We start from the raw sequence: 23,446 nt of genomic DNA on the forward strand, positions 1-23,446 counted from the left end.
AAGGCCCTACTTGGCATTGGAGCCCATGTAGGGTGCCTGTTGTCAGTCTCCTTTGCTGTAGGGATGATGGAGAAGTTACATGATCTGACTTCATTTTCAGTATCCACATATAACAGTAACACACGCACCTGCTTACAACACAAGGCTGTTGAGATTATGGATGGCAATGACAATAGCTGAGAAAGAGCATCACGTTGCATGGTAGAAAGGTCAACCCAGCATCTCTGAAAGGTGTGGGGTGGGGGGGTTGGGGAGTGCTGAGGCAGCAGAATGCACCTCAGGCTGGCTGTACTTACAAGGATGTTGCTGTTTTCTTTCTAGATTCCTTTTTAATTGAAAGTATTGGTCATCCCTTTGTTGAAAGTATATGTGCACATTTTTGTACTCTTAATAGTTTACTCCTTGTTTGGATTTGTTATGAGACTGGCATCTGTGAGGGTTTACTAGGAAGGGAGGACCAATTACAGTTGTTGACTTTTGAGTTTGTTTCCAAGGTCAAAAGCCAAAGGTCTTGGACGATTTCAAGGCTTTCTAAATTATTATAGTTATTATTTAGTATTTTGAAATTGTATATCCATTTGCTAAGTGGAGTGAATATTGGTTTATATGAATTATTTAATAGAAAGCCTGGACTTCCTTGTCACTAGATAAAGTTGCAAATCTTATCATTTTAGAGCTGGAGGAGACTACAGGGACTTAAATTTGACTTTCTCAATTTGTAGATGGCAGAGAGGCCAACCGGGAGGGCATAGCAGAGGTCTAGAAAAGTGGTGCTGTTGAGAGCTGGACCTGGGCTGTGGCAGTGGGAATGGCCAGGAGGCAGAAGCTGCTTCTCAGGCGGAGAATCAACAGAATTTGGTGACCACCTGCGTTAATGAGGGGGGCAGTGAGGAGATAGAAGACTTGGGAAGGGTGGGTATTTTAACCTTAATAGGCTGGGCAGTTGGTCACAACCGTAGACATCTCTGGCAGACCCACTTCCCCTAACTATACTGATCTGGAACATCTATGTTCCTTCCCACCTTCTTCACTGGCGATGCACTTGTCCCCTTGTCAGGTCCAGTGGTGAGGTAAGACTGACCTTTCTCTCATTAATTCACTTCACAGATACTTAGCACCTGCTATGTGTTTGGCACTGCTCACCTCTGAGGACGTAGAGGGCACATGCCCTCGAGGAACTTACAGTCTAACAGGGAGAAACTGATGTGTAAACAGGTGTAATAAAGTGTTATGATGGAAGGGTAGCCTGGGATAAGGCTGTTCCTTTTATTTTATTTTATTTTATTTTATTTTATTTTATTTTATTTTATTTTTTATTTTTTTAAAGGTTTTTTCGGGGGGTTATTTATTTATTTTGAGAGAGAGAAGGAGAGAGGGCACACACAGGGGAGGGGCGGAGAGAAGGAGGGAAAGAATCCCAAGCAGACTCCGTGCCATCAGCGCAGAGCCTGATGTGGGGCTTGAACTCACGAACCGTGAGATCATGACCTGGGCCGAGATCAAGAGTCGGCCGCTTAAGCGGCTGAGCCACCCAGGCGCCCCTCCTTTTATTTTTTTAATGTTTATTTATTTATTTTGTGTGTGTGAGAGAGAGAGGCAGAGAGAGAAGGAGAGAGAGAATTCCAAGCAGGCTTTGTACTGTTAGCACAGAGCCTGATGGGGGCCCTGATCCCACAAACCCTGAGGTCATGACCTGAGCGGAAACCAAGAGGCAGACACTTAACCAACTGAGCCACTCAGGTGCCCCAAGGCTTTTCCTTAATTGTAGGTAATCTTCCGTCCCAAATCTGGAGGTATTCCTGATTGCCAAGAGGGAGGGAAGACAGAGAACCATGAAAAGAGAACATAGCACTCGGAAAAGGGATTATGGACAGCTTTGGCTCCATTATACTTCAATTTAGAATTTGTTCCCATTGCAGATGAAATTCCCTTAAATTTCTTATTTCTGCTGACTTGTGTGACCCTGAGGATGCTGTTTTGTATGTTACCTGTTTAAGTGTTGGGTTATGGAGGAGATGGAGGGGGAGGGAGAGGGAGGGGGAGGAAGAGTGAGAGAGAGATCTTGAGATCCTAGAGCAGTGCTTCTAATTTGCCCATTATGGCAAACATAATTTGAATAGCATACTGGGGCAAACAAAAGGATTTGAGGTTATCTATAAAGGGCACAGCAATAAAATTATATCTTTGAGGGGAGCTGGGTGGTGTAGTGGGTTAAGTGTCCAACTTTGGCTCAGATCATGATCTTGTGGTGAGTTTGAGCCTCATGTCCAACTCTTGTGCTGACAGCTTGGAGCCTGGAGCCTGCTCTGGATTCTGTGTCTCCCTATGTCTCTGACCCTCCCCCGCTCATGCTCTGTCTCTGTCTCTCTCTCAAAAAATAAACACTTAAAAATTTTTTAGAAAAATATATCTTTGATATATGATCATGGTAAAAAGAAAATGGAAAAGTATTAGGGATTCAATATCAGAAGGTTTGTGTACTAATAAAATATTTTTTTAATTACTTTGAAAAAATGTTTATTTATTTATGTTTGAGAGAAAAAGAGTGAGAGCATGAGCAGTGGAGGGCAGAGAGGGAGAAAGATAGAGAATCCCAAGCAGGCTCTGCACTGCCAGCACAGAGCACAATGTGGGGCTTGAGATCTCACTCATAAACTGTGAGATCATGACTTGAGCTGAAATCAAGAGTCAGATGGTTAACTGACTGAGACACCCAGGCGTCCCCTAATAAAATATTTTCAATTTTAAAATACAATCTTGAAATGCATGAAGGGAGTAAAGAGATACAAACTTCCAGTTATAAATAAATAATGGAGATATGTAGTGGCATGGTGACTGTAGTTAATAGTACTGTATTTCATAAGAGAGTAGATCTTACAAGTCCTCATTACAAGAAAAAAATTTTTTCTAAACTGTGTAGGGGCATGGATGTTAACTATTGTGGTGCTCATTTGCAATATATACAAGTATCAAATAATGTACACATGAAACCAACATGTTACATGCCAATTAATTATATAAAAAAATTAAAGTTCACTTTAAATGAGGAAAAGAAGAATCGTGAGCTTGCTTCCACAAATATATTGTTTGAAGTTGTTACATAAAATTTCTAATCAAATCTTTTTAATAACAAACTTTTAAAATTTTTGTCACCATTGATGAGAAATGTGTTCACACAATTTTAAAAGTTATTTTCCAGCTTTAGTGAGCTATAATTGACAAAAATTATTTTTAAGGTGTCTAACACGATAATTTGATATACATCGTAAAGTGATTAAAAGAGTTTTTAAAACTGGAATGTGTGGGTGGCTCAGTTAAGCACCGAACTCTTGATTTTGGCTCAGGTCATGATCTCACGGTTAGTGGAATCGAGCCCTGCGTTGGGCTCTGCACCGACGGTGCGGAGCCTGCTTGGGATTTTCTCTCACACAAAATAAAAGAACGTTGGAAAAAAAAGCTGAAAACTATTCTTACAACCACTTAAAAATTTAGGTTAACAGTTGAAGAGTCGAGTAGCTTTCATCAACAAATGTAATTTTGATATTCCTTGTGATGATGCAAATGGATTTAAAATCCAATCAACCTTTTTCCTAAGGACTATTTCAGAATCACGATGAAACCTTAAGGACCAGGTGCCTTACTAAGAGCGCTCAAAGCACAGCTAGAGCGGAAGCTGTCCTGAGTGCGCAGACAAGGGCCCAGCAAGAGCCACGCCCCTCCACCGTCGCGGGCCTAGCTTCGCGCTGCGCTGCGCAGGCTCTCTGCGTTCAGGTCGGGAACTTCATCCGCGCAGCCGCAGGGGTGGCCCTGAAGCAGAAGTAGAACCTTTAGCGCCTAGCTTGAGCCTGTTGGTGAGTGTTGAACGGCCCTTGCCTTCCTACCTGGGTCCCTGTGGGTACTGCGTCTGACCCCACTTGCTTGCCTCTGAAAAGTCTGGGTGGAGGCTACTTTGGGCTGGAGGGCTTCCAGCACCTGCTTGCCCCCACCCCTGAAGTCGCCCCAGTGGGCTGAGAAAAATCAGCATTAGACTCCAGGCTTGTAATGTATTCATGACGCGTGCGGTGGGAAACTGCTCTGGAGTGGTGGTTCTCACTTTGCATGCCTCAGAATCACCTGGAGGGCTTATTAAAACACTCTGCTGGACCCTCTACCCCTCCCCCGCTGCCGTTTCTGATTCAGCAGGTCTGGGGTGGGGTCTGACAATTGGCGTTGCTAACAAGTTTTCAGGTGATGCAGCGGCTCTGGAACCACACGTTGTAAAACCACTATCGTAGAGGCCAAACAAAACAGTTTTCTAAATACTTCATTTAAAGCAGTCCCTTCTCACTCCCTTAAGCAATTATTACTCGACATATATTTATCTGCCTTTTGCTTGTCCTTGTTACGGTCCGGGAGAACAGGCACTTTGTTTTGCTGTTTTAGTCCCATCTTCTAGAACGCTGCCTGGAACGTAATAGGAGCTAAAAAGATATTTGTTGCTTAAATGAACAAAGGCAGCCCCCAAAGCTGAAACCATGAGAAAGAAAAAGGTCACTCAGGAAGAGGGAAGAGTAAAAAGGAGAAGGGCCAAGGACACACCCTGGAGTACGTGGGCATTTCATATCAGAAATAAATAGAGCAGAAAGCTAGGATCCAAGGCTGGTGCAGCATAGAAACCCACCAAGGAGAGATTTTTAGAAAAGGAGGGGACACCAAAAGTAAACATCAGAGATTATCAAAGATGAAAAGATTGAAAAGTCCTTAAGAGTTGTCAATTACAAGATTTGTCATTGGTGATTTTGCTAAAAGTAGCTTAAGAAAGCTATTTAGAGTAGCAGGCTCCTTGCTTTGGGTTGAGTAGTGAATGGTGGATGAAAAAGTGGGAAAAAAATGAGCGTGGACTGTTTATTCAAGGACTTGGCCACGCAGGAATGGCTACAGAGGTACATAGGTCAAAAGTGTATTTTTACGTTTCCCACTCCCTGTGTCTGTGTTGTGTAAGATTAAAAGGATTAGCGCAAAATTTTGTTACAGGAAAGGAGTGTAAAGAGATGTTGATTATACAGGACTGTGTAATAATAGCCAAAGGTCATGGAGCTAGAGGAGTTGGGGAGATAGACACAAGAGTAGGATGGATGGGTGAGATAGATGGTCCCTCACCTGCTGAGACCACAAGGAAAGCTTGAGAGCAGGGCTAGTTGAGTTGTTTGTGAGTTGGAAGCTCGGAAGGTTCATGCATGAGAGCCTCCACTTTGTCTGGGAGTCCAAGCAAAGTCAATTTCTAGTGGTGAGGCAGGAGTGGGTAAAAAGTGTAGGAGGGATGGCAAAAGTTGGAGTAGTTGCTTGTGGGAAGAAAAATTGAACAATACCATCAAATGGTCCCAAATTAGGCATAATGTTAAAAAACGTTGGGAGGCAGGAATGCTATATTGGTTCTGTCATGAACTTGAACTCACCCACTCTCTCTTCTGTTTATCTAAAGATCCTCTCATTCTTGTCATGAGGCATATTTAAAGCTTCAGAAGCTTGAACAAAACACAAAAACCTCTTTCCTGGCTGTTTTCTAAGGCAGAACTGCTGGTAGCAGCAGCTGCAATTGAAATACACTCCTAGATGCAAGCAGGGATGGGAGGAGACCAGCTGGAGACAGTTAATTACCAGAATTAACTGATCATCATAATAGGCAGCAGGGTGGAAAAACACATTGGTCTAACTCACAGAACTCTCTGGTTGTTGTTAATTAATGGTAGGATCCCAAGGAATGAACTCAAAAAACAGCGGAGTCTTTTTGATTTGTGTAACAACAAAAGCAAACAGACCAACAAAACACTATTGTAGGTCCAGGGAACAGACGCATCTCATGAGTGAGAGACCTGGCTTTGTCACCCTGTTCCTCAAACTAAATCAGATCCTGGACCCAGAGTCTCTTGAATGCAATCTGACTATTCTCTTACAGAAAGATGCTGCCCTACCTAACATTGCAAACCTTCATCCTTTTTAGGATAACTGCTCTGAAGAAAAGGAAGCGCCTACGTTTTTCGGTGACTATCACTTCCTAATGCTAACTAACTCTAATTTCTGGGACCCCAAAAGTCAGTTTGCCATTCACATTCTGAGTGTACAGGGGTTGGTGATAAATGAATTCTGGCCCACTGTCACCTTTGGATAGGGCTAGTGGGACTGTGAGTTCCTCTTGTGGTTATGTACCCTGCTTGCCAAGTGAAAAACTGGACTAGGAATCTCAGTAACAGACAGAATTCCTGCATTGGTGCATTCACTCATTGAGTAAGGGCTATTCTGGTAGAAAATGCCAAGCAGAGTGCCAGAAACATACATCAAAAGCCTACCTGGAGAACTGCAGAGGCAAGTGTTACCATCAAAGACATGGAAGATACCTGGTGTGATTGTTCCTACCTTATTTCCATTCACTTCCCAGGTGAGTCATCACAAAAGACTTTTGGGTCTTGGAGAATGACTGCATTATCATAAACCCAAGCACGTGAGGACTTTCAGTGGGGTCTCCTCACTGGAGTAATTCAAATAGCCCCTGACTCTTGGTTTTCAGTTATTGATCTGGGATTTAGCTCCAGAATAGCTTTCTAAAAGTCTCTTTTTTCTTACCTTTCTAGATTGAGCCGTAAGTTTTATGTTTTTCTTGCCTATCACTCTTTGTTGTACCTTTGTTCATGTCTGTATACCCGTTTCTTCACTTTAACGTGGGGATCATGATTGTACCTCAGAGTAACTGGGGAGAAAATTAGATATTCTACATAAAAGAGCATCTTGTAAATGCTCAATGTGTGGTAGCTGTTAGATAATTGGGGATGAGAATCTGGGATATTGTTTTTTCAATTCATTGTTCATTTTGCAGGAGTCATTCTCAAGTTAGATAAGCTTTCTGAACCTTACATGTCTGAAAATGTCTTTTCTTTTCCTGCACTTAATGCTGGTTTGGCTGGGTAAAGGATTTGTTTCAGCTTTGAAGATACTGCTCCACTGAGAAATCCGATAGCTATCTAATGTCCAGTGCTTATATAATCCCTTTATATAAAATCTCTTGGGTGCCTGGGTGGCTCACTTGGTTAAGCATCTGACTTTTGGTTTCAGCTAGGGTCATGATCCCACTGTTTGTGAGTTCGAGCCCCACATGGGGCTCTGTGCTGACGGTACAGAGCCTGCTTGGGATTCTCTCTCTCCCTCTTTCTGCCCCTCCCACACACACTCTCTCAAAAAACTTAAAGAAAAAACAAAACTCTTGATTCCCTTTCTCCTAGGCTTGGGATGGGATCTTCTCCTAGGATGGGATCTTTTTTTTCATTAGTTATTCTAAGGACTCACTCGGCCCTTTTAATCTGAAAATGTGTTTTTCTTCACATCTGGGATATTGTCCTTCTTTTTTAACTCCCAGACCTCACCACCATTCTTTCCGTTGCTTCTGTAACATTTGTCATTTGGATGTTGGAACATCTAGATTCACTTTACACATATCATTTTCCTTTTTGTTAATTTGCTGTTTAGCCTTGTCCATTCGACTATAAACCAGCCCATAAATCTTTTCTATTTTCTGTCAGGGATTCCTCAATATACCTGCCTCATTGATGGAACATTTTGTTCCTAGAGCTTTTTTGGATTTAACATGTCATGGAATTTTAGGTGGAAATTAAAGTAGATGTGCGTGCACAGCTTTCCTTCTTAATTCAGATTCCTTGGTTATGTTTTGGTTTGCCTTTTTACTTTTTTAGAGTGTACATCTTAAAGGTCTTTATACTGTGCCTCTGTTCTGCACCTCTTAAACTGTTTTCTAGTTCTCCAGGACCATACAAATCGGGCTCATTCCACCTATCCAGTAAATACATTCCCAGGTTATTTACCCAAATATACATTCCCTTTTTTAGTTTGCCAGCTCGTTTTTCTCCAATGGCACCAGTAAGTTTCTTTTTCCAGGTCCCAGTCATTCGTCTCTTCCCGGAGCTTAAATTGCATGTAACTCTGCAGGGATTCAACACCTAGCGTCAGAAATGCCTGTAATTTCCCCCGACGATCAGACCTGGGTATCTTTTTTCCCCTTAAACAAGCTCCACCGGTGATTATGAGGCACACCCAAGTCAAGAACCTCGAGGCCCCCTCCACCTCCTCCTCCCACCTGCCTGTCCCAAAGGCGGGACGGCCCGCTGCCCTTGCCCCTGTCGGGCTGGGGATGTGGTCGGAGAGGTTCTCGAGCCGCGGCCCCACCTCGCGTCTCCCAGCCACGCTGGACGAGGTAGGCGCCGGCGATTTCCGTACCTCCCCACCCCCCACCGAAGGAGCCAACGCCGCCCGAGAGCCCCGCGCCGGCCGGCCCCCAGCCTGGACCCCCGAGCGTCCCGCCCTGCCCAACCGTCCCACCCGCCGCGCGCCCTCGGGGCTGGAACGCCGCGCGGGTTGCACGCTTCCCGCCCTCCAGCACTGGTGCGCAGGCGCGCGGGCGCCTTGGCGCTGCTCCTCCAAGGCGGCTGGACGGGAGAGCGCCTTTGAGTCTCTGGGCCACGCAACGGCAGCGCCCGCACTGTGGGCGACACGGGTGAGGGGCGACACTCCACCCCCCTGCCTCCTGCCGGCCTCTCCCTACAACCCCCTCGCTGCGTGGGCAGTCCCCAGGGATCGAGGGAAGGGAAGCTTCCCCTTCCGCCTGGGGGCAGGGAGGGACGTTGGGGTGGGCAGGGGACCCCGCTCCCGGGCACAGATGAGGTCGTTGACTTGGGTAAGAGGAAGCGGGCAGCCTCCCCGTCGGTCTGGGCCGGACCAGGTATGCCGGTGCGAGCGTCTTTACCGGGAGCCCTCTCCTGGCGCTGGGGAAGGCGGTATTGCGTTTGCCTCCTTCCCGAGCTTTTTCCCAGCGTCGAGGAGGGATCCCGTCTGAAGCGAAGTTTGCGGTGTAGAGACCCCAGACAAACCGTTATCGGGGCTTCAGCAAAGTCGAGCCAGGAACTTGGACTTCCCACACGTTAGCCAGGGGCAATGATGTCTCCAGACGCGTGCAGGTGAATCGACACAGGTTGAGAGAGCTTGAATTGTGTGAAACGCCGACTTTCAGAGAATCCTCATGGTTTTGCTTCTGCTTTATCACCTTTAGAACTCTGATGTCGATTGTTTATATTCCACTATCGATCCTTTTAAACTCTCCCCTCCCTCCGTCTTGGGTTTGTCTGCTCTTCCTAATGAACCACGTTTCTATCTTAAATCCGGTAGGGTGCCATGTCTGAACAAGAGCGTATCCAGGAATGCCTGAGGAAAGAAATAAGGTCACTTCTCATCTCCACCAAAGATGGTTTGACCCCACAGCAGTTGGAAAAGGAGTACCTTTTGATGGTTGGCAGCCATTTACCACTCCGGGTTCTTGGATATCGGTCCACTATGGAGCTGGTGTTGGACATGCCTGATGTTGTCACTGTCTGCCCTTGTGGGGATGGTACTGTAATACTGAAAGGTAAGCTTAGAATTTGAAGATCTATAAGTAACACGTAATTAGCAAAGAATTTTTCTGGTAAATAGGCAATGGGGAGTACGCCAGGTGATGTATGGAATTATTGAATGTGGTACACCTGAAACTAATATAACACTGTATGTTAACTGGAATTAAAAATATAAAAGAAAAAAGAATTGTTATAGCGATTATCCTGCACCCCAGGCAGGGGATTTTAATTTTTTGAGGGGGAGAGGGTTCATGGTTACCTTTGAAGTTGTGGGCAGAGTTAAAGCTTTAGCAAAATCAAGAATTTATTTCTCCAGAAAAATGTGCATTCACAGGAACTACATTTTGCATGTGATTTCAAATTATTGCACCTTAAATTGGAAGAAGCATAACAATGGGACTTTAACCATGAATTCATGTTTTAAATTTCGTGACGCACAGAAAAAAACATTGCAGGAAAGTTTGTTCATCTTGAGAGTTTCAGATATTTCAGGAGTCAGAAGTAATGTTAAATATTGGGCTTGATCTTTCTGTCTTCATCTTCTGATAGAGGAGCTAACAAGTGGTTGTCTAAAAGAAATGGAGGAACCAAGGGTTCATGTTTATCATGTTACCTAGATACACAGCTCCTTGGAGAATTAAAATTGTATAACCACAGATGTAAGGGTAAAGAAAGGAGCAAGTTTTCATCTAACTGTGATTTCTTTTTTCACACCTCCTTAGCCATTCCAGATGAATCCACCAAAGGAATAGCAAGTTTAGTTGCAAAACAGAGGAGCAGCCATAAGGTTCGAAATTCCATGCCAAGGGGAAGGGCCAGTGTTTGCTCTGGGCCGAGCTCCCGTCGGCGAGTACCTTACCGGGGAAGGGTGCCTCCCATTCTTCCAGCTGTTGTGAAGAGTGAGTTGAAAGACCTGTTGGCGTTATCTCCCGTTCTCCTTTCTGATTTTGAAAAGGCATTTTCCAGGCGATTTGGACGTTCATTCCAGTATGTACAGTATGGATTCCTCTCTATGTTCGAAGTACTTAATGCTGCTTCAGATGTCATTTCAGTAGAGCAGACCAGAGCAGGTTCTTTGTTGATGCTAAGGAAGAGCGTAACAGAGGAAAAGCAGAGAGGATGGCCAGCAGGTAAGCATGTTAGCATTAGTACTTAGTAACTTAGTAATTGTGGGTTAGCAAATTTTGGAGCAGTCATGGTAGATAGAGAGGTAGGTAATGCCTAAGCTCCCAGAGTTTGTCAAAGTTGCATCTTGGCTCTGCCACTTGCTGGTTGAGTGATCTCACTCCAGTTACTTAAAACATCTGAGCCTTAGTTTCCTCATCTCTAGAATAGGAATAATCATACTTGCCTCTTGGAGTAGTGCTGAGGATGAAACGAGATGAGGTCTGAAAAGTGCCTGGCATTTATAAGGGTGTAATAAGTGGTAGCTATTATAAAAATACAAGATCTGCTTTCTCTGGAACACTGTAAGCGAACATTAGTTGCGTGTGTTCATGTAAGGAAGATAGGGAAGATGAAAAGTTTAAAACTAATACTAGTTAGTAACATTTGCCATCTGAGTTTTGCTGGCACTGATGTTTGGTATCCTAGCAGGCGCTGCAATAATTTATGTAGTGTAATGATAACCACTTATATAGCGTTTTACCTTGGATTCTCCTAGCCACACCGTAGGGTAAATGACCCAGTCTTAGGGATAAGGAAAACAAAGCTCAGGATACGTAAATGACTTTTGCAAAGTTGCACGGCTAGAAAGGTGTTATAGCCAGGGTTAGAAACGCAGCTGTTAATACTGTTTAGCCAGTGCTGTTCTTACCCAGTCATTGTCCCTCTTGTTTTTGTTTTATGTTTATACACGCACACTACTATATACCTATATAGTAGTTGAGTTGACACACAGTGTTACATTAGTTTCAGGTGTGCAGCACAGTGATTTGACTGCCTTGTGCTGTGCTCCCCACAGTGTAGTTACCATGTGCCATACAATGTTGTTATAATACCATGGATTGTATGCTGTACCTTTCGTCCCCGAATCACTGTCCCTCTTAAAGTCTCAGAAGACCAATGTGATCATTTGTATAGTGCCTCACTAGACCCTTGACGATACAGAATCTATACACTGAGCCTATTTTGGGAATCTCTACGCCTATTTCAGTGATTTTTCTTTTTCTCTAAAATCTGTATTTAGATTAATATAGGTGAAACCATGAGAATGTCCCCAGTTTAGAAACGAATACTTAAACTGTGGTAGGAAATGTAATTTGATGTAGATATCCTAGGGGGTTTACGAGCTCTGGTCAGGGAAGACTATAGGGGCCAGTGTGTGTTTTGAATCTTACCCTCAACCATCAGCAATATCGGTATTCTTGAGTTACTTGAACTTGGGGAGACAAACCTATGCTATTAAAGTTGTAAGAGGTTGATAGTGTATAAAGCAGCTTGCCAACTTATTGAATGGGGGGAGTGATATTCCTTCCCAGTGATTGGATTGTTCATGTTTCTCACCTGTGATCCTTCTTCCTATCATCAGGGTATCTTGGAAACAATTTGTGTGGGGGGGGGGCTTGATCTTATGGTAAAGAAAGAGACCACAGTGAGGTCTAGTGATTGATCATTCATGTTGTACATCAGCATATATCTTGCCAGTGGTATTTTCCTCCCTATAAATCTTGAAGAAAAAAATCTGTACTCTAGAACAATATCCTTTATTCTATAGCTTTTTATCCCCCTTTCCTGCTCCCATACTACTAGGTGATTATTCAGTTTGAGAAGCATAGTTTTAAGCAGACTTCTTAGTTGGAGACTTTTTGGCCTCCTAAACGTTTTTCGGTTTTTACCTATTAAAATCTGCCTTTCTGTATTATATTCAGGTGATCTTAAATGGAGTTTTTAGATAGCTCCAACCTTTTCAGTAACACATGTATGATCCCTTGGTTTTCTTTTATAGATGACTAATCTTTTCCATTGTATGTAAATTTTATTTGGCAATATGAAAATGTAAGCTTACTTTCCATAATTGTTATTTCTAAGTTGAGAACAGTTAGGTCACAGTAGCCTCTATATAGAATCACCAGAAAATAAAGTAGAAATTGTTAGTGACAACTTTTCTCCGCTCTTCTTTTATTCACAAAAGGAGGTAAAATGTTTACCCAGCCTTTTAGAATGAAACAACAAAGGTCCTACCCTACAGTCTCCCCAGTCACAAAGGCACGCTTTTCGCAACCCACTTCAAACTTGGAACCACCGAAGCAAATACTGAACGTGGAAAATACTTTTAAGTCAAATGTGGTAGAGACTTCAAGGCTGCATCACGCTGAAAAATTAAACCAGGTGAGATATAGGAGTTTGGAGGTATAAACCAAAAATGTGTTTAAATTCAGTGGTTAATACTTAGACGGAGAAGCTTAATTTCAGATTTAACTTGAGCATTTTCTATGGTTGTGTGGATTATTAGCTAGTAAGAGGTGGCAGTGAGAAAAGAATAAAATTGTATCAACTCCCATGGTTTCTGTTACAGGCTTCCCCCACTATTGGAAAGTAGGGTGTTCCTATGAAACCTTTTGAAAGTTGAAACCGTGTAAAGCAAAGAAACAATTGCCATTAATTTATATAGAAAAAATTTTGAGCCTTCTTAGACCCCAAAAATAACCTCTCTTAGGCTTTTCTGATACCTTATGATACATCTAGCCAATGGATTTTCTACCTTAGGACACATCTTGCTAATGGATGCACAAAATAAATGGGGGTAAAGCACAATTCAAAGCTATGGTGGTTTGATGCTGAATGTAGTTCTTGGGGAAGGAGGCTGGTGATGCCACTCTGGCTGCTCGGCGCGCGCTGCCCCTATAACCGCTCACTGCAAAACGATTGCTGGATGCTCTTTTTGCTTTTGGCCTTTATTGATAAAAGTGAAAATCCTCTTTCGATTTCTTTGGGTTAGCAAAAATGAGAACGGACCCTAGATTTTTCATAAAAGTGAAAGGGCATAGCATGAACTTTTGAAAAGTGAGGGACACCTGTACTTTGTGCAGCTGTCTCTAGTTCCAGCTTCTCACCAAAGTCCTAGAAGTATATGTGCAGCTTCCCTCATGAATATCTTTACCTGAATGGCTGGCCCTGAGCACTACAGTCCTGGTACTTTTCTGACTGTGTGTATGCTGAAGGAGTTTTGAACAAAAGCTACTAGAATATAACCAACAAAAACCCTGGTTAAATTAGCAAGATGACAACTTTCGTAGAGCTTAGAAGAAGCACATGGAAATTAAATTCAAGATATAAAAGTGCCTTACCTTTATAACTTAAAAAATACTAGCTTTAGTAGCAGAACTTACATATAGTTTATCCATTTAAAATGTACACTTTGAATTTTGACAAATGTACCTCACTGCATAATCATCAAAATCAAGAGGCCAAACATTTCCATCATTCTCAAAAATTTCCATTATGCTGCTTTGTAGTTGATCTCTTTCCCCAGCTGTAGACACTACATAAATATTGCTTTCTGTAAGTTTGACTTTTCAAGAATTTCATATAAATGGAATTAAATAACATCTAGCGTTTGTGTCTAGCTTCTTTAACTTACCATGGTGCTTTTGAGATTCATCAGTATCAGTAGTTTGTTACTTTTTCTTGTTGCGTACCATTCCACTATATTTATCTCAATTTGTTATCCATTCCCATCAGGTGATATCTGGGTTCTTTCCTGTGTGGGGTATTTATATAAATAAAGCTGCTATGAACATTTGTATACACTTTGATCGTGGACTTCTCTTGAGTGAATACCTAGGAGTAGGATTGTTGGGTCGTTCAGTAAGGGCATGTTTAACTTTATAAGAGATTGTCAGACTCTTCTAAAGTGGCTGTATGATTTCACATTACTGTAAACTACATATGAGAGTTCTAGCTGCATCTTTGTTAATGTTTGGTATTCTCCACTTAAAAAAATTACTATTCATGGGGCGCCTGGGTGGCTCAGTTGGTTAAGCATCCAAGTTTGGCTCGGGTCATGATCTCATGGTTCATGGATTTGAGCCACGCGTTGGTGTGGTGACACCTGTGCTGACAGCTCAGGGCCTGGAGCCTGCTTCCGATTCTGTGTCTCCCTCTCTCTGCCCATCCCTGACTCGTGCTCTGTCTCTCTTTGAAAAATGAATAAACATTAATTTTTTTTTTTTAATTATGGGTGTGTAGTGGTATTTCATTATGGTGTTGAAATTTCTCTAATGATGAATAATGTTGGGCATCTTTTCATATGCATATTTTCCATTTGTAAATTTTCCTTAAGGTGTCTCCTTGCATCCTTTGCTTGTTCTTAAAAATTGACTTTTGTATTGAGTTGGAAGAATTATTTATATATGAATGGGTACAAGTCCTTTACCAGACATGTTTTGCAAATACGTTCTCCTGGTATATGCTTATCTCATTTCCTTAGTTCTGCCTTTTGTGAAGTAGAAGCCTTTAATTTTGATGAAATCTAATTTATTTATATTTTTCTTTTGATTCTTGCCTAACTAATCTTTGTTGAATCGAAAGTCACAAAAATGTTGTATGTTTTCTTCTAGAAGTTTTATGATTTTAGTTCTTAGGTCTATTACTGATTTCTTTTTTTTTGTTTTTGTTTTTTTAATTTTTTTTTTCAACGTTTATTTATTCTTGGGACAGAGAGAGACAGAGCATGAACGCGGGAGGGACAGAGAGAGAGGGAGACACAGAATCGGAAACAGGCTCCAGGCTCTGAGCCATCAGCCCAGAGCCTGACGCGGGGCTCGAACTCACGGACCGTGAGATCGTGACCTGGCTAAAGTCGGATGCTTAACCTACTGCGCCACCCAGGCGCCCCGGTCTATTACTGATTTCAAGTTAATTCTTATATAAGGTACCAGTATGGACCAGAGTTTTTTGCAATGGATTGCTAATTCCTCTAGCACTATTTTTTTGAAAAATACTCTTTTCCTTGCTGAACTACCTTATTACTTTGGCACCTCTGTGAAATCTGTTGACCACTTGTATGTGTAGGTTCTGTTTTTAGGACTGTCCATTCTGATCCATTGATCTACAGGTTCTTTTGCCAGTACCCTTCTCTCTTAATATAGCTTTATAATATCTTTCTTTTTATTTTTTTTAATGTTTATTTATTTTTGAGAGAGAGAGAGACAGCAAGCGGGGGAAGAGTAGAGAGAGAGGGAAAAACAGAATCAGAAGCAGGTTCCAGGTTCCGAGCTGTCAGCACAGAGCTTGACACGAGGCTTGAACTCATGAACCACAAGATCATGACCTGAGCCCAAGTCCGTCGCTAACCCAGTGACTGAGCCACCCAGGTGCCCTTTAACATCTTGAAATTATGTAGTTAAGTCCTACAGCTTTATTCTTTTTCAAATTGCTTTGGCTACTCTAGGTTCTTTGCATTTTCATATAAACTTAATTTGATATAAATCAGCTTGTCAATTTCTACCAAAAATAAATATGCCTCTTGTGATTTTGATTAGAATGAAACAAGGGATCTAGAGGTAAGTTTGGGGATAAATGACATCCTGACAGTATTGAATCTGCTGATCCATGAGCATAGTATAATTTCTCCACTTCAGTCTTTAAATTTTTAGTACTCTTTTATAGTTTTAAGTACTCAAGGCCTACATATGTTTTGCTAAATTTTACCCCCCCCCACCACCATTTTTCATACTTTGGATATTATAAAGGGTATTTTCAGTTTATTTTCTAGTTAATTGTTATTAGTACATAGAAATCAATTGGATTTTTGTATATTGACCTTGCATCTTGTGACCTTGAATCAGGGCACTTGATAAACTCAATACTGTAGTTGACAGGTATTTTCAGTTTATTTTCTAGTTAATTGTTATTAGTACATAGAAATCAATTGGATTTTTTTTTATATTTTGACCTTGCATCTTGTGACCTTGAATCAAGGTACTTGATAAACTCAATACTGTAGTTGATATCATTCTAGTAACTATTTCGTAGAGTTGGGATTTTCTGCATAGACCATCATACCATCTGGGAGTAGACCATTTTACTTCCTTTTCAATCTGTATGCCCCCCCCCCCTTTTTTTCCCCTTACATAAGCTGGGCTCTCTAGTATAATAATGCATAGAAATGGTGAGCATGGAAATTCTTGTCTTGTTCCTGACTATAGGGGAAAAACATTCAGTCTTTCATCATTAACTCTGGTGTTAACTCTAGCATTTTTATAAATGCTGTATACCAGGTTGAGAAAATTCCCTTCTGTTCCTAGATTCTGAGAATTTTTTCCATGAATGTGTGTTGAAATTTTCTCCATCCATTGAGAGGATTATAGGATGTGCTATTGTGATTTATTATATAAAAATTATATTCCTTTTCTCATTTCTAGCATAGAGCTCCTAAAACTCTTGGAATTTTTGAAGTGGTAAGAAATGTAAAGGTATCTTTTGTTGCTAATGAAGTGTCTTTAGAAAGGACCTAAAGATGGGGGCTGGTTGCCAGTTGGAGCAAACGATGTCATTAGAGGGTCTGAACTTTTAGTCCTACCCCAACCTCCTGAGAGAGGAAGGGGGCTACAGATAGAATCACTGGCCCCTAGTGAATGAATCAATCAGTTGTGCTGTTGTAGTAAAACCTCCATAAAACCCCAAAATACTGGATTTGGAGAGCTTCTAAGCTAGTGAACAGTAGAGTTTTGGGGGAGACTGGCATGCCTGGAGAAGGTATGGAGCTCTGTGCCTCTTCCCACTTATCTGGCTGTATGCATCTTCTCCATCTCACTATTTCTGAGTTCTATCTTTAAAAAAAATTTTAACAGATTTTTAAAAAAAATTTAAGATACAGTTGATATATTAGTTTCAGATGTACATGATGCTTTGATATGTGTATAATGTGAAATGATCACAGTATGTCTACTTAACATCCATCAGCACATATAGTTAGAAATTCTTTTTGTGATGTCTTAAGATTTACTGTCTTAGCAATTTTTTGTAGTAACATATAATACATGTTATTATAATTGTATAATGTGTCATGTAGTCTTATTATATTTATTAATACATTATGAAATATAGTTACCATGCTGTATATTACATGCTGTACAGGACTTAATTATTTTATAACTGGAATTTTATACCTTTTGACCCTGTCCACCTATTCTACCCACTCCCAAATACCTGCTTCTGGCTATCATCCATCTGTTCTCTATATCTATGAACTCAAGTTTTTATTTTTATTTTGTTTTTTAGATTCTGCGTATAAGTGAGATCATACAGTTGTCTTTCTCTGACTTATTTTCCTTAGTGTGATGCCCTCAAGGTCCGTTCATGTTGTCACAAATGGTAGGATTTCCTTGCTTTTTTTTTATGGCTTAATAATATTCCAGTGTGTGTGTGTGTGTGTGTGTGTGTGTGTGTGTGTATGTGTATCATACCATCTTTGTCCATTCATCCGTTGATGAATGCTTAGGTTGTTTCCATGTCTTGGCTATTGTAAATAATGCTGCAATGAACATAGGGATTCAGATATTTTTTTGAGTTAGTGTTTTTATTTCCTTTGGATAAATAACCAGAATTGAAGTTGCTGGATCATGTGGTAGTATAGTTTTTTTGAGGAACCTCTGTAATGTTTTCCATAGTGGCTACACCAATTTACATTCCACCAACATGCCCCAGGGTTCCTTTTTCTCCATATCCTCACTAGCACTTACTGTTTCTTGTCCTTTTGATAATAGCCATTCTAACAGGTGTGAGGTGATACTTCATTGTGGTTTTGCTTTGCATTTTTATGATGATTAGTGATGTGGAGCACGTTGTCATGTACCTGTTTGTCCTCTGTATGTCTTCCTTGGAAAAATGTCTATTCAGATCCTCTGCCCATTTTAAAATTTGGTTGTTTTCTTGCTGTTGAGTTGTATAAGTTCTTTATGTATTTGGGATATTAACCCCTTATCAAATATTGGACTTAGAAATTTTTTCTCCTTTGAAGTAGGTTGCCTTTTGATTTTGTTGATGGTTTCCTTTGCTGTGTAGAAGCTTTTTTGATGTAGTCCCATTTGTTTATTTTTGCTTTTGGTACTTTTGGTGTCCAATCTAAAAAATCACTGCCAAGAATGGTATCAAGGAACTTACCATCTGTGGGTTTTGTTTTTTTTTAGGGTTTGTATGGTTTCACATCTTACATTCAATTTTAATCCATTTTGAGTTTTTGTGGGTGTAGCATTATATTGTTTCATAATAAACCAGTAATAAATCAGTAAGTAAAATGTTTATGAGTTCTGTGGCTGCTTTAGCAACTCGGTTGAACCCAAGGAGGGTGTCATGGAACTTCTGATTTATAGTAACTTGATCAGAAGCACAGATAATAACCTGGACTTGGAATTGTGGTGGGGGTGGGGCACAATCTTGTTGGACTTGGCCCTTAATTTATGGAAGCTGATGTAATTCCAGGTAGATAGACATGAATTGAAGTACAAGATACCCAGCTGATGTTGGAGAATTGCTTGAGTGTGGGATAAAATCCACATACATGTAATTCGAGTCAGAATTCTATAGTGCTTTTCTTTTCTAAAGAAAAATTATTATAATTATAAAAAAATTATAATCCAAGTAATACAGGCCTCTTAAAAGGAATTGGGAAGTTTTTCTTTTATTTATTTATTTGGCGTTTTCTTATTTTTTATTTTTAATATGAAATTTATTGTCAGATTGGTTTCCATACAACACCCAGTGCTCATCCCAATGGGGGGGGGTGCACCCCCCCTTCCCTCCCTCCCCGCCCCCATCAACCCTCAGTTCTCAGTTTTTAAGGGTCTTTTATGTTTTGGCTCCCTCCCTTTCTAACACTTTTTTTCTTCCCCTTCTCCATGGTCTTCTGTTAAGTTTCTCAGGATCCACATAAGAGTGAAAACATATGGTATCTGTTTCTATGTATGACTTATTTCACTTAGCATAACACTTTCCAGTTCCATCCACGTTGCTACAAAGGGCCAGATTTCATTCTTTCTCATTGCCACGTAGTACTCCATTGTGTATATAAACCACAATTTCTTTATCCATTCATCAGTTGATGGACATTTAGGCTCTTTCCATAATTTGGCTATTGTTGAGAGTGCTGCTATAAACATTGGGGTACAAGTGCCCCTATGCATCAGTACTCCTGTATCCCTTGGGTAAATTCCTAGCAGTGCTATTGCTGGGCCATAGGGCAGATCTATTTTAAATTTTTTGAGGAACCTCCACACTGTTTTCCACAGCGGCTGCACCTGTTTGCATTCCCACTAACAGTACAAGAGGGTTCCCATTTCTCCACATCCTCTCCAACATCTATAGTCTCCTGATTTGTTCATTTTAGCTGTTTTCACTGGCGTGAGGTGGTATCTGAGTGTGGTTTTGATTTGTATTTCCCTGATGAGCGACATTGAGCATCTTTTCATGTGCCTGTTGGCCATCTGGATGTCTTTGGGGAAGTGTCTCTTGATGTTTTCTGCCCATTTCTTCACTGGATTATTTGTTTTTCGGGTGTGGAGTTTGGTGAGCTCTTTATAGATTGGATACTAGCCCTTTGTCCGATATGTCATTTGCAAATATCTTTTCCCATTCCGTTGGTTGCCTTTTAGTTTTGTTGATTGTTTCCTTTGCTTTGCAGAAGCTTATTATCTTGATGAGGTCCCAGTAGTTTATTTTTGCTTTTAATTCCCTTGCCTTTGGGGATGTGTCGAGTAAGAAATTGCTGCGGCTGAGGTCAGAGAAGTTTTTCCCTGCTTTCTCCTCTAGGGTTTTGATAGTTTCCTGTCTCACATTCAGGTCCTTTATCCATTTTGAGTTTATTTTTGTGCATGGTGTAAGAAAGTGGTCTAGTTTCATTCTTCATGTTGCTGTCCAGTTCTCCCAGCACCATTTATTAAAGGGACTGTCTTTTTTCCATTGGATATTCTTTCCTGCTTTGTCAAAGATGAGTTGGCCATACTTTTGTGGGTCTAGTTGTGGGGTTTCTATTCTATTCCATTGGTCTATGTGTCTGTTTTTGTGCCAATACCATGCTGTCTTGATGATTACAGCTTTGTAGTAGAGGCTAAAGTCTGGGATTGTGATGCCTCCCACTTTGGTCTTCAATATTACTTTGGCTATTCAGGGCCTTTTGTGATTCCATATAAATTTTATGATTGCTTGTTCTAGCTCCGAGAAGAATGCTGGTGCAATTTTGATTGGGATTGCATTGAATGTGTAGATTGCTTTGGGTAGCATTGACATTTTGACAATATTTATTCTTCCAGTCCATGAGCACGGAATGTTTTTCCATTTCTTTATATCTTCTTCAATTTCCTTCATAAGCTTTCTATAGTTTTCAGCATACAGATCTTTTACATCTTTGGTTAGATTTATTCCTAGGTATTTTATGCTTCTTGGTGCAATTGTGAAGGGGATCAGTTTCTTTATTTGTCTTTCTGTTGCTTCATTATTAGTGTATAAGAAAGCAACTGATTTCTGTACATTGATTTTGTATCCTGCAAATTTCCTGAATTCATGTATCAGTTCTAGCAGACTTTTGGTGGAGTCTGTTGGGTTTTCCATGTATAATATCATTTAATATTGTTATAAATCTATTCTCCTATGCTTATAAAGGAAACATATATACTTGTAGAGTTTTGAGTAGGAACAGCTAGTAAACTCCTCTATAATTTTGAAGAAATGGCAAGTTGTACTTTTATAAATAGGATCTTCAGAAAGGTAATACCTTTGTGGGTAGCTCTAGACTGAAGGTTTTCTCTGGACTGTCTTAGTCACTAGTGCTTCCATAATAAAGTAACTTAGATCAGGTAGCTTTAAACAACAGAAATTTATTTTCTCACAGTTGTGAAGGCTGGAAGTTCCAGACTGGGGCGATAACGTAGCTGTGTTCTGCTGAGAGTTCTCTTGCTGGCTTGCCCCTTCTCACAGTGTGCTCACATGGCCTTTCCTCAGTGTGTGCACATGGAGGAGACCAAGCTCTCTGGTTTCTCTTTTTGTAGGGGTGCTAATCCCATCACCACAAAAAAAAAATTACATTGGGGGTTAGGCCTTTAAAATACGAATTTCAGGAAACATAATACCTATCCTAACAAAGCAAAACTCAGAATGATTGAGTCCAAATAAATTAACTGTGTGAAGCTCCACAATGAATAAGTTTGTTTTGGCTTTTCCAATGTTTGAAGTTATTTCCATTTTCCAAATTTATTGTATTGATTAAAAATTCCCGAACAAAATATTAGAGAATGATATAGCATGTTTTTTGGAGAGTTTATAGAATTGGGTGGGACTGTGTGTTTAGCCATCAGAGCCAGGGAATAACAAATGCAAAGTCTAGGACCTTTGCTCCTGGCATGGCTCCAGGGAGAAGGGTGAGAAAGATGCACATACACTTCTATATTTTTTCTCCTTTGAGTTTCATCCTGTGTTTTGCAGCTCCAAGAATTCCTCGTAGCTGCTGTCTAATAACCACATTTCACTTCTGGGTGAAGTTTTTGCCATTGGAACTATTTAAATCTTGTTCCAAAGAGTTGGCTCTCATTCTTGAACTATGTATTTTAATTTGGCAGCAGACCATACTCTACATAATTACCAGATCTTGCATAATCCTATTTGTAAAAAGTACAACTTCCATTTCTTCAAAATTTTAGATCAGTTTGCTATGTGTTTTTGATCAAAACTCCACATGTATTTATGAGCATAGAAAAAGAACAGATCTATAACAAATTTAAATTATGAATTTACAGACTTCTTTTTGATCATCTGTATTTCACGTATTTCCAGTGAACACATTATTTTGTAATAAGGAAAACATGTTGTTAACAAGAAGAAAAATAAGTTTCTCCTTTGTAAAATGAGGGTTAGTATTTTTTTCATCTTTCACCTTCAAGAGAAACAGCCAGGGTGGTCACTAGTACCTACCCTTTGTCCATTGTAATGCTTTGTTTCACAAAGGAAATGGTTAGAACAGTTTAAAGCCTCTTTTGCAAGATACGAATAATCTTTTTACCACATTCTATTAAATTTCCTTTAGATTGACTGAAGGGAAGTTTGGATGGAGATGCAAATGTGAGTAGGTGAGAATGGATTAGCTGTATTTTCTAGTGAATGAAGCTTCCTGTAGTCCTACATCACAGGTAACCATAGTGTTACTGTTATTGTGAATAGGTCATGGCCTGTAACAGTGGCCGGGGTTTGGTCGGGGAACAGGGATCTGACATTTCTAGGTTGTCTAGCTTTAAGAGTACCCCATCCCACCCTACCGCACCCTACCCCACCCTACCCCACCCTACCCCATCTTACATAGTAGAAAACTTCATTGTAACATTCAGCATGAGGTTTAAAGTAGGTAAACCTGGAATTATAAAAAGATCTCGCCTTAAACGAATTAAAAATCAGGGCTGGGTGTTAGTTTGCACCTAACTTTTAATTTGCAACCAAACAATTTGGTAGTTTCTGTGTGAATAAGGAGGTGTGCTTGGTTATTGCATATAAGAAAGGATACTTCTTTTATCTCGCTTGGTGACCTGGCTCAACTATCCTGTAAGAGTATCTTCCCTCAACAAGCAGCTGGATACGCTAAACAGTTCCTGTCGGCAGGAGCCGTTCCTGGCTTCATTAATGGAGTTCTCTGGCCAACTCAAAGTAGCTGTTCACTATCTCGTTTTCTTGTGAGTTTGGGTGAAGTTTTTAGTATGGCAAGTCACATTCCGTGCTGCCTGGCTTTTAGTCAGATGAGGTATCTGGCAAATATTTAAGCAGTTGAAAGTTTTGCTTCCGTGTGTGTATTGGTGCCAGTTTTGTGATCTTTATAAGAAATGTGTTCATGTTGTACCATATGGCCAAAGGGCTGGAGCATATTCCTCTAAGGTGTCACTTCTGTACCTACCTTCTTTTCAAAATGCTTCCACCCTCATGTTTCTAAATAGCAACCAGGTGTCTGTTTTTAAAACCTTTTTTTCTTATTACAAAAGTAATATAGATTGATTATAGAAGTTTTGAAATACAAGAAGGCACAGAAGAAAATAAAA

General features: G+C 40.6%; 1 protein-coding gene across 7 annotated transcripts in view; it reads left to right on the plus strand.

The window, feature by feature from the left end:
• The first annotated feature begins 3,603 nt into the window (after positions 1–3,603).
• Positions 3,604–23,446, plus strand: part of TDRD5 (tudor domain containing 5) — a 99,523-nt gene continuing 79,680 nt past the window's right edge. The window contains exons 1-5 of one of the 7 annotated variants that reach the window (XM_042975984.1): positions 6,400–6,415; positions 9,208–9,445; positions 10,154–10,218; positions 10,387–10,561; positions 12,565–12,761. In XM_042975984.1, the coding sequence (XP_042831918.1) occupies positions 9,214–9,445; positions 10,154–10,218; positions 10,387–10,561; positions 12,565–12,761 (669 nt within the window). In that variant the 5' untranslated portion in view covers positions 6,400–6,415; positions 9,208–9,213. Of the gene's footprint in view, positions 3,852–6,005; positions 6,021–6,399; positions 6,416–8,453; positions 8,540–8,948; positions 9,000–9,207; positions 9,446–10,153; positions 10,562–12,564; positions 12,762–23,446 lie in introns of those variants that run through there. The other 6 variants (XM_042975981.1, XM_042975983.1, XM_042975979.1 and 3 more) reach the window with 6 other exon arrangements.

Source organism: Panthera tigris, chromosome F3, assembly GCF_018350195.1.
Source record: "Panthera tigris isolate Pti1 chromosome F3, P.tigris_Pti1_mat1.1, whole genome shotgun sequence".
NCBI classification, from domain to species: domain Eukaryota; kingdom Metazoa; phylum Chordata; class Mammalia; order Carnivora; family Felidae; genus Panthera; species Panthera tigris.